The sequence below is a fragment of the Cetorhinus maximus genome, chromosome 24 (genome assembly GCF_964194155.1).
Source record: "Cetorhinus maximus chromosome 24, sCetMax3.hap1.1, whole genome shotgun sequence".
Taxonomy (NCBI): domain Eukaryota; kingdom Metazoa; phylum Chordata; class Chondrichthyes; order Lamniformes; family Cetorhinidae; genus Cetorhinus; species Cetorhinus maximus.
Window position 1 is genome coordinate 44961551 of NC_135902.1, and position 12342 is coordinate 44973892.

The window sequence follows — 12342 nt, forward strand, 5'->3', positions numbered from 1 at the left end:
CTCCAAATAGGAGAGGCATCTTCAATGTACTCTCGGTAGCATCGGTCTCTTCAGGGGATGGGCTGACCTCCTCAGCCTCTGGGTCTTCCAGGAGCATCCCTGGACCATGCACCTTGTTATGACACAGCAGCTGGTAAAGGCTGAGTTGTTTAAATCCCAGAGGGAAACTTGAACAACTGTCATAACCTATATTTTCAATTGGTATGTTTGAGATGCAGCTCTGAATTCAGGAATAAGACCACTGAGCCTCGAAAGGTTTTTTATATAAAACTAAATTAAACATTTATTAATTTAACAACAAAGTAAACACATACACATGTCTACAAATTACTACCATAATAACTTTTAAACAAATCCCCAAATTAATCACTCCCAGGTAAAACTTCACCAAGGCAACAGTAACCCTTAGACTTTAAACAGACACCATGCAAAGCACATTTGACCTTACGAATTCAAAATGAGGTTCCTTTAGATTTAGTTCCTTTGCAGACACAGTTGTAGGCTCACAGGCTGGTTAGATCTTAAATGCCTCTGACCGACACACACAAACTCCTTTCTGTTTATACCTAGCTTCCCCTTTGAAAGTAAATTTTCTATTGTATTACTAGGTTTTTAATTTTACCTCTCCTAACAATAATATCCTTTCTTTCCACCAAATTTATTAGTAATATAAACACATTGCTTGGTGTCTCCCAGGTAGGTGCAAGATTTTGCCCATCTTTTTGAATGGTTTATTCACAAATGCAAATTTACACTTTACCTTCTCCTCCTTACGTTTATCTAATTAACATCTCAAAACTACTATACATCAATGCACCCAGACTAGCTGGCTTTAATCCAATTAAGACACACACAGACATATAGATAGATACACATATAGACACAGACCCTACTACAATTCCAATTTAAAAATAATTTCCAATAACATTATAGACATTAATATCTCTCCATGACAACCTCAGGCCAGGGCTCTTCTCTAAGTTTTGCTAGACAGTGACGGGCCACTCTTCTCCTCCTCAATCTGAGCATTGCTATTGAGAAGGCAGCATTGACCACAGCCTCCATTCTGCAATCCTCCTTCTTCCTGTGGACAAATAGATCCAATAGACCCAGTAGCTCACCCAACAACTACAGACCTCCCACTCCAAGCCAGAATGCCCTTGGACTGTGCATGTGCCCTGTCCAACCTTGTAGCTGAGGCACTCCCTCACCAATCATAGGTGTCTAAGAAGCCACCACAACAACTTGACATCTCAGTCCCATGTAGGATGGAAGAGGGTTGAGCACAGCAATGTAATTTTGAGCCTCACTAAAGGCACTGATACGCTGCCTAATTTGGATTTGAGGTTACCAATGCCTTGCACTTTTGGAATGATTGGATGCCTTGTGCCCTGTGACCCATGTCAAATGGACATTGGCAGGGTTTGATAGAGCGTTTTGCACATATCCAGCAGCTGTGCTCTCTTAATGACTTGCTACCGCTTCCTTTCTCACATGCCTCTGATGGTTAAATGCTCAACAAGACCACTTCTAAAGTAACCCCAGTGTCGAGTGTAGTCTTGCATAAAAGCGCACCATGAATTACTAGTGCCATCTCTAACTTTTCAAAAAAGTCTTCATGAGTTCTCTCAGCTGAACCTTTGTCTCCATGTTAAAATTCTAATAAGTATCAGGTTGCCCTCAAAAGGGCCCCGAGTCCAGCAGTGGATTCTTCCCACACTGCCTCAGACCCCTCCTGTGGCGATTGTTTTCTAGTTTCATTTTTAAACTGCATAATTGATTCGGAGTCTCAACATGGTGGTGCTGCACTATTACTTCAAGACCAGCTTCGACCTTCCCCCTGTGACCATTCACATCCTTCCAATCACCCTGGAACTCCACAATGTGCAGGTAGACCTCTCTCTGGTCACTCTCCAGCCTCCCCCAGTAACCCTGGAGCCCACTGTTGTTGTGGACATTTCTGTCCTCCCCTGAACCCATCGCTGTGGATGTCCCCATGCCCCATGTGGACCTCACCCATCCCTGTCTTGAGGCCGTCTGCATGGTCACATACAGAGGCACCATCCTTCCCCCATGAGTACTTCGAGTAACCCCACTTTATTATGTTTTCCCCATTTACAGGCTGCAGATGCCTCCCCTGACCATGACTATTCTATCTGCATCCCAGTACTGAGCCAGCCACCCCAGGACCATCATGTGGGAGACACTGACCACACCCTGCTGTGCACAATCCCCATTGAACAGTCAGGCCTTGCCCCTCCCTGAACCAGGACCACAACTTGCATGCCATGCATTTCCCTGTAGCATGGTCCTAGGACTGCCATTAATTTCTCACCCCGACAATGAGGACTACAAAGCCCCAGGTCTGCCTTAAATCTCTCACACGGCCATTTGACCTCAGTTCCACGACTATGATTGTCTGACACTCATGCCCCTGCTTCCTTCAGGACTCACCACCTCTCCCCCCACAACTCATGAGTCTCAGTGTACCCCATTCATCTTGTTTTTTTTTATTCATTCACGAGATGTTGGCTTTGCTGGCTGGGCCAGCATTTATTGCCCATCCCTAGTTGCCCTTGAGAAGGTGGTGGTGAGCTTCCTTCTTGAACCACTGCAGTCCATGTGGTGTAGGTGCACTCACAGTGCTGTTAGGGAGGGAGCTCCAGGATTTTGTCCCAGATTTTGAAGGAACAGCGATATATTTCCAAGTCAGGATGGTGAGTGACTTGGAGGGGAACTTCCAGGTGGTGGTGTTCCCATCTATCTGCTGCCCTTGTCCTTCTAGGTGGTAGTGTCCTGGGTTTGGAAGGTGTTGTTGAAGGAGCATTGGTGAATTCCTGCAGTGCATCTTGTAAATGGTACATACTGCTGCTACTGTGCATCGGTGGTGGAGGGAGTGAATGTTTGTGGATGGGCTGCCAATCAAGAGGGCTGCTTTGTCCTGGATGGTGTCAAGCTTCTTGAGTACTGTGGGAGCTGCACTCATCCAGGTAAGGGGAGAGTGTTCCATCATACTCCTGACTTGTGCCTTGTAGATGGTAGACAGGCTTTGGGGAGTCAGGAGGTGAGTTACTCGTTGCACGAATCCTAGCCTCTGACCTGCTCTTGTAGCCACAGTAGTTATATGGCTAGTCCAGTTCAGTTTCTGGCCAATGGTAACCCCAGGATGTTGATAGTGGGGGATTCAGTGATGGTAATGCCATTGAACATCAGGGGTGGTGGTTGGATTCCCTTTTGTTGGAGATGGTCATTGCCTGACGCTTGTGTAGTGCGAATGTTACTTGCCACTAAGCTTGGATATTGTCCACGTCTTGCTGCAATTGGAAATGGACTGCTTCAGTACCTGCTGTGCCGCGAATGGTGCTGAACATTGTGCAATCATCTGCGAACATCCCCACTTCAGACCTTATGATGGAAGGAAGGTCATTGATGAAGCAGCTGAAGATGGTTGGGTAGGGGACACTAACCTGAGGAACTCCTGCAGTGATGTCCTGGAGCTGAGATGACTGAACTCCAACAACCACAACCAACTTCCTTTGTGAGAGGTATTACTCCAACCAGCATAGAGTTTTCCCCCTGAATCACATTGACTCCAGTTTTTCTAAGGTTCCTTGATGCCACACTCGGTCAAAACCTGCCTTGATGTCAAGGGCAGTCACTCTCATCTCACCTCGGGAGTTCAGCTCTTTTGTTCATGTTTGAACCAAGGCTGTAATGATGTCAGGAGCTGAGTGGCCCTGGCGGAACCCAAACTGGGCGTCAGTGAGAAGGTTATTGCCAAGCAAGTGCCGCTTGATTGCACTGTTGATGACCCCTTCCATTACTTTATTGATGATCGAGAGTGGACTGATGAGGTAGTAATTGGCCAGGTTGGAATTGCCTTTTGTGTACAGGACATACCTGGGCAATTTACCACACAACTGGGTAGATGCCAGTGTTGTAGTTGTACTGGAACAGCTTGGCTAGGGGCGCGGTAAGTTCTGGAGTACAAGTCTTCAGTACTATTGCTGGAATATTGTCAGAGCCCATAACCTTTGCAGTGTGCAACATTAAACCTCCCCTTCCCCAGTCTTGAATCTGCTTGCACCTCCTCTCCTGTCTCACCATCCCCACCCAACCCCTTCAAAAGTCTGCGTGCACCCCTTCCTTGTCAGGACCCAGCTCTCCAACCCCCAGTCATCCCTCTGCCTTCCATCTCCCCACCTTGTTCCTGATACCCCCACCCACCCCAAGTCATCCCTCTGCCTGCCATTTCCCCCCTCCCTCTCCTGTTCCCTTCACCATCATGTCTCTGTGTATTTGCGACTCCTCAGATACTGAGGTATTTATGTCCAAATGCAGCAAGACCTGGACAATATCCAGGCTTGGGCTGACAAGTTGCAAGTAACTTTCGTGCCTCTCAAGTGCCAGGCAATGACCATCTCCAACATGAGAGAATCTAACCATCGCCCCTTTACATTCAATGGCATTACCATCACTGAATCCCCCACTAACCACATCCTGGGGGTTACCAATGATCAGGAACTGAACTAGACTAGCCATATAAATACAGTGGCTACAACAACAGGTCAGAGGCGAGGAATCCTGTGGCAAGTAACTCATATGAACATACGAATTAGGAGCAGGAGTAGGCCACTTGGCCACTTGGACGCCATTCAATAAGACCTCCTGACTCCCCAAAGCCTGTCCACCATCTACAAGGCACAAGTCAGGAGTGTGATGGAATACTCTCTACTTGCCTGGCTAAGTGCAGCTCCAACAATATTCAAAAAGCTCAACACTATTCAGGGCAAAGCAGCCCACTTGATTGGCAGCCCATCCACAAACATTCACTCCCTCCACCACCGACGCTCAGTGGCAAAAGCGTGTACCATCTACAGGATGCACCGCAGGAACTCACCAAGGCTCCTGAGACAGCATCTTCCAAACCAGCGACCTCTACCACCTTGAAGGACAAGGGCAGCAGGTGCATGGCAACAACATCACCTGCAAGTTTCCCTCCAAGCCACTCGCCATCCTGACTTGGAAATGTATCACCATTCTTTCACTGTTGCTGGGTCAAAATCCTGGAACTCTTTCCTGAACAGTGCTGTATGCAATTAAAGAGCTGAGGGGGAAATTCTGACTTGTTTTTCTGCTGGCAGAAATCCGACTTTTAGCCTCACTCCGAATTTTACGCTCCCGCCCGCCGCAGCTCCTGCCACTGGTGGGACCGGAAAATTCCTATCTAAGGGAAGGATACACCAATCACGGCTAACTAAGGAAATTAAGGATGGTATCAAATTGTAAGCAAAGGCGTACAATCCTGCAAAGATTTGTGGTAGCCAGAAGATTGGGAACATTTTAGAAACTAGCAACTAGAAACAAAAAAATTGCTAAAGAAGGAGAAACTAGAATATGACTGTAAACTGGCAAGAAATAAAATAACAGTAAAATATTCTAGGAGTATGAAAAGGAATAGAGTTGCAAAAGTAAGCATTTGCCTTTTAGAGGATGAGATTGGAGAATTGATAATGGGGGAAAAAGAAAATAATAGACACTTTGAACAATTATTTTGTATCTGCTTTCGCAGTGGAACACACAAAATGCACCCCAGGAAAGTAGAAAATCAAGAGGCAAAAGGGAGGGAGTAACTTAAAACAATCACTGTCAGTAGAGAAAAAATACTAGGAAAACTAATAGGACTACAGGCTGACAAGTCATCTGGACCTGATGGCCTTTATACCAGGGTCTTAAAAGAAGTGGCTCAAGAGATAATACATGCATTAGCTGTAATCTCCCAAAACCCACTGGATTCCAGAAAGGTCCCAGCGGATTGGAAGGCCACAAATGTAATGTCTCTATTCAACAAAAGAGGGAGAAATCAGGAAACTATAGGGCAGAAATCAGGAAACTATGAATGGCGGGGTCTAGGCCATTGCGGCCGACTCCAGCTGTCTTGCAGCCATTTTGCGCTCAAATGAGCGTTGATTGGCAGTAGGGACTTTTGCCCCTCACTCAGGAGGAAGACCCGACTTGGACAGCTGCTGGCCAATCAGATTGTCCAGCAGCTATGCCCCTGCAGCAACAGTGCTGCAGAGGCTGGAAGAGAAACTATACAGAGTTGCCTGAGATGAAGGGGGGAATTTTCCATTCCTGTTGGCATTGGGCATCATGGCGGGCATGAGCAGACAATATGGCGGGAAGGACAAAAATTAGTTTCACAATGTTATGAAACCACTTTGCGATCGTCCGCTCCGCCTGCCAATGACGGGCTGCCTTTCCTGCCGCCATAAGTTGGGAACGTCATTTTAATACATCCGCATCTAATTATAAGCCCTACTCACCCTGCTTACTTGCTAAATCATCCAGGATCGCGCTGATGTGTTTTACAACTGTATATAAGCAATGTGCACCAGGCGAGCTGCACTTCACTTGGGACTTCGAGGTTTGTGTGCCTACCTTGGCTTTGGGCAGCACTTGTGGTCATTAGCACCATGCTTCGCAGGTGGCGCCACATCACTTTAGGGAGCTCATGGAAAGATGTCTATGTATTAGACCAGCTGTAAGGCGGGGGTGGTTTTTCAATGGCTGCAGGGCTAAGGCTTGCTTGGAGACAGGGGAGAAGTGGCCTCAGGCAAGGAAAGAGGCTGCAGGGCAACGGCTGTACTGGGGAAGTAGGGTATCCCAGGGTGTGTATGGGGACACATGTTGATCTGTGCAAATGGCCTCAAGATGGTGATGGCTGAGGAGGCAGTCTCCAGGGGAGTTGAGGCCAGATGGAGATGTGAGGGTATGTGTGTAAGAGTGAGTGGTGATGTCCCTTGAGCTGGCAATGAGTGAGATGCCAGTGAATTTGTGATGGTCTTATGAACGTGCGAGTTTAGAGTGATTAGACTGCCTTACACTGATGGCATGGATGAGATCATTCATCCATTTTCTGCACCGGACGGCCGACCTCTTGTTGCACACTGTACTTGCACATGTTGGCACTGACCACCTCTGCCACCGTCTCCCAAGCCGGAGTGGTGAGAATGATGGGTCCTCTGCAGCCAGAATAGGGGTAGAGTACATCATGATGGGACCCCCACGACAATCAGAAGGCATCCCAGGGATGAATCACTGAATCAGGGGGCTGCACTCTTCTTGGCTTTTGGAGCCATGTCTTCACCGGTGCCCTCCTGGGCTGCAAACATTGAGAAGTGTGCACGTGGCTGCAGTTTAAATATGGCACCCTATGTAAGGAAACAGCAAGGTAACGGCGTGGCGGGCAAATCGGAGGCCACCCACCAGTGAGATGGCATGTTTCCTGTGGCTGCATAATTAATGAGGTGGAAATGAGACGATATGGTATGAAAATCTGCCATTGTGGCCAGCGGGTAAAATTACTTTTTTCCCACCTGCTATCGCACTTTTTGCAATTCTGGGATGATTCTGCCCTAAGTCCTAGGAACTGGAATCCCAGATAAGCATCAGGGGCCCCAGGGTGGGGAGGAAAGGGAAGGCCTGGGGGGTCGTGAGGGGTCATTCGGGGTCTCGAGGGTGGAGGAGGGAGGTCTGGAGGTCACCGGACCTTAAGGGGAGGGCACCCCCAGTCAGAAGGGGGCTTCTGATGGAGGCGCGTGCCCCCGGCCCCCCTTCCTGCCTGAAATCTAACCTCCTCTATTTTCTGGTTTCCCCCACGAAGCTTCAATCTGCCTGCTAGCCTAAAAATTGAGGCTGAGCAGGAACTGGCCCTTAATTGGCCCTTAATTGGCCACTTAAGGGCCTCAATTGGGGCAAGGGTGGGCTTCCTGTCCAAGGCTTTGCCTGTCCCAGCGTAAAATCGCTGCGAAGTTTGGAATCCCATCCCTGCAATTTCATGCACCCCCTGCCTAAAAACCTGTGGGGGGAGGGAGCATAAAATTCTGGCCATGATGTATTTGGATTTCCAAGAGGCATTCGATTAGGTGCCAAATAAAAGGTTACCTCACAAGATAAGAACACATGGTGTTGTGGGCAATTTATGAGCATAGAAAGACAATTGGCTAACTAGCAGGAAACGTCGGATTAATGAGTCGTTTTCAGATTGGCAAACTGTAATTAATGGGGTGCCACAGGGATCAGTGCTGGGGAATCAACTATTTTCAATCGATATTCATGACTAGGCTTTGATCACTTATGTACTTCTTCTATACAATTTTAGCTATTTTTGTGTCCTGTATATTTTTGCCGTTTTACTAAACCTTTAGTTTGTTCACCAACAATTCTCAAAACTCTGGCCAATTGCTGCTACGTTACATCTTCATTTGGATGAGAATCCTTTTGGATCCTGTAGTGCTCCATAAATTTAAAAAGGAGGACCAACTCATGAGGTGAGATCAGTATCAGGTCCAACAACGCCTTGGGTGGTATTATTGTTGCTGTGATTACCTAAGGACCGATGTTTAGAGACCATTCTGCTCCTTCATGGACATATGGAAGGTGACTTATGTTCATTGTATCTGTTTTGTTGCAATGCTAAATGATCATTTCCTTTCAATAATTGTATAAGGTTTACAGAATACTAACAGCTGTAGTACGGGACTGGAGTTTGTTGTGGATTATCATTTTTATTTTGCACTTTTCCACTTGTTGCTTAATGAAAAGGTTTACCTCTTGAAAACTATGAAACTAGAAAGATTAGATATTTGTGAAATTGGGTATACCTTTGGTATTGTGCGCCTCCTCCTTCTACCCTCCCCCGCACCTCAAGATAAACAAACTGACCTAGCTCTGGCCAATTTTACAGATTCAGTATCAATGTTTCCTCTGGGCTGTACGGCCTTGTTGCCATGCAGCAATGTGAAAGACCCTCTGCAGTCCATTCACAAGTTCGCTACTTGTACGGCCTTGCAAAAAAAATTAAGTGATTGGACAATTAAATGGCCCATGCACTCCAAAAAATAAATTAGAGGTGTCATGAAATTATTAATGTATACAATATTATTGGAAAATATTTTTCCTTTTTGACCTGTGGGTGTGTCTTAATTGGATTAAAGCCAGCTAGTCTGAGTGCTTTGATGTGTACTAGTTTTGATATGTAAGAGAGATAGAGTGTATTTGCATTTTTTAAATAGAGCATTCAAGGATTGGGGTGAAAACTACCACCTAGCTAGCAGAGACCAAGCAATATGTTTATATTACTAATAAAATTGGTACTATGAAAGGGCCTTTATTGTTAGAAGAGGTGGAGTTCAAAGGGGCTGGTGATACAATGAGAATTTACATTCAATGAGATGTGCTGGATATAACCGATAGCAGTTTTCGTATATGCAGCGCAGAGGCAATATAAGATCAAAGCAGCTGTAAGCCTACAACTGCCTCCACTGGAACCAAAGTGAAAAGAACCTCATTTTGAATTCGTTAGGTGAAAATGCTTTGCCTGGTGTTGTGTTAAGTCTATGGGTTGCTGTTGTCTTAGTTTGGGAATTTGTTAAAAGTTATGATGGTAGTAATTTGTAGCCATGTGTGTGTATATATATATATATTAACCTGTGTAAATTAATAAAATGTTTCATTTAGTTTAATGTAAAACCTTGAGAACTGGTGGCCTGATTCCTGAATTTAGAGTTGCATTTCCAACATTAGGGTAGAATATTGCGGGTATGGGCCTAACATGCCGACGCACAAAATGATGCACGACAGCGTCAGGCGTGCGACCCATCATCGTGCGTCAATTCGATATTTCGCTCGGCAGGCGCGCGCCATCAATGGCCTATTAAGGCCATTAAAAAAGTAATTAAAGTTGTTAACAACGTTGCCCATCCAACCTTAAGATTGGCGGTCAGGCGAAGAGCCCAAGCGGCCTTCGTGTTTCTCAGGAAACTTCATCCATGGGCGGGTTGAGGTTTCCTGAAGCTTTTATAAAGTAAATGAATAAATGTTCTTAACTTCACAAACATGTCCCAGCTCATGTGACACTGTCACATGAGGGGACATGTTTAAATAAATGTTTAATTTATCTATTGAAAAGTTTTGTGACCCATTGGATCTCCCTGAGGCACAGAGCTGCCTCACGGAGGTTGCTGTGCTCTTTCGTGTGCATGTGTGAAAGAGCGCAGTCCCCGACTCTCCCTCCTCCCCCCGCCCACACAGGTAGCGCAGAGCGCTACCGGCCACGCGTTATGCTGGGCGGGTCTTAATTGACCCTGCCACGTAAAATGGCGGTGCACAGCCGATCGCAGGTGGCGATCAGCTCCGCTCCCGGTCCCGCCCACTCCCACCTAACCCGCCTGCCAAAGGAAAAATTCTCCCCTTAAAATTATAGGTTATGACAGTTGTTCAAAGTTTCCTTCTGGGATTTTTAAATAACTCAGTGTTATAAACTGCTCGGTCATAACAGAGGGTACATTGTTTAGGATAGTTTAAATAATTTTGGTGGGCTCCTTAGCCTTTGCCATGATATCTACATAGGGAGAATGCAAATGACCTGTTTCAGGAATTGGAGACTCCCCACAGCATAGTGTGGCTACTGGTTTCTGATAGATAATGGTTTTTTTTTAAAAAATTCAAAATTTGTGTTTGTGTCCCACCATCTATTGCAGAAGCTTTCCAGGCTTTAAAGTTTACATATCCCACTCCCACATCACCATATTGAAACTGAATGCCAGGCGGTGAATAGGCATCCTTGGCTCCCTAATGTTGCTAGGCTGAGAACCCAGCAGCAATTAGACTGTTGAAACAGCTGTGCCCCAAGAAAACATTGCTTAATTGACAGTTCATGCTCTCTGGTCTATTCTATCAATTGCAGGGTGTTTATTTACACAAGATAAAGGGGTTTTGACTGCTTGCAGTTTCAGCTATTGATACTTTAAAGGATCTGCAAGATTGACACGTTTACAGAACTGCAGTGAAAAGAGCTTTTTATTTTAAATAAAGTAGAAAGTTATGATGATTGACTTTTTTTTTCAAAAGCATTGGTTCTGTACAGAGTGTACTGTGGGTGAATGGGCACAGAAGTGCCATAGCTTCACATGGAGAGCATGAGGGGCCATGGGAGTAGGTGAAATGGCGTAGCTTGGCATAGAAGGTATGAGGAGCCATGGGGATTGGTAGAGTTGCATAGCTTGTCCTGGGGAATATGAGGGGCTTGGGGCTGGATAGAGGGGCATAGCCTGGAATGGAGAGCATGAGGGGCCATTAGAGGTGGGCAGTGGAGCATAGCTTGGCATGAGGGTGCATGGGTAAGACTCTTTGAATGTCCCTTTCAAAGGTTCCCTCATCCAGACTGTGGTCCACAACAGCTGAGGTGCTGTTGACCACAAGTCCTTTGTAAGATGGCCTGACTGCATGCAAATTGTGGAGGACTTGGACATGCCTATCCACGCAATGGTGCCAACCAGAATGGGAGTGCAGGGTGCAACCTCGTGACACTCATCCTTAACCTGCACTGGTGAAAACTGGGGCATTGGGAATGGGGTCAGGAATCAAGCTCTGGCCGCCATTTTTACACTTCCACAGAGGCTCCCTAACTCGCTAAAATCCAGCCCAACTTTCCTCCTTTTCTACTATTATTCTTCAACACCTGGATTTTTCAGTCCTCTGCTGCTGCTTGCCATCATTTCCTATTAGAACCCTTATCCAATAACCCCATGGAATTAACAAGCTTATGCTGAGGCAGCCACAATTGTTTGGTTAATTAGAACTATTATTTTAAATGTTTAAAGAGCAACATTATGTTAATGTATCTTCATTTTTAGCAAATTAATTTTTTTTTTTAATCAACAGCCTTACATCAGAAAATTTCATCATTTTACCTACCAACTGCCATAAAATTTCATTACATATTCAACTTGAGAGATCTTTCTAACATATTCCAGGTACAGTGTTATTTGTTGATACATTTATGTTGAGTTTATAATTAGATGCAATGGAAAACTATACAGTGACTTCCAAATGAACTGTAATATATAATACTTGAACAAAATGTTCAAAACGTTTCCACTTTGGATGTGAACTGTGATCTGGGTGCATTTAAAATTGTAATAGTTGTGAGAAGTGTTTATTTTCTTAAATTCCTGCACATTGTCAAACATAGTATCTGCCATGAACAAGTGTACATTTATGATGTAATTTTTTAAAAAATCCATTCATAAAATATTCCTTAATATATAGTTGCTTGGTAGTATAGAACTTGAGTATTGCTGTGAAAAGACATTTTGTTGAAGCTTTTCGTCTTGCATTCATCAGGACAATTGCAAGAATACCAATGTTAGGGGAAGCAACAACATGACCCAGCCATGAATGGTGGTGGACAATTAAACAACTCATTGGAGGAGGAGACTCCACAAATATCCCCAGACTCAATGATGGGGGACCCCAGCACATTAGTGCAAAAAATAA

The 12342-nt window shown here is 45.3% G+C and overlaps 1 protein-coding gene across 1 annotated transcript in view; it reads left to right on the forward strand.

Annotated features, from left to right (window-relative positions):
- LOC144699540 (dynein axonemal heavy chain 17-like) overlaps positions 1–12342 on the forward strand; it is a 785608-nt gene that overhangs the window by 532637 nt on the left and 240629 nt on the right. The window contains 1 exon segment of the mRNA XM_078570587.1: positions 11728–11819. Within this exon segment, the coding sequence (XP_078426713.1) occupies positions 11728–11819 (92 nt within the window).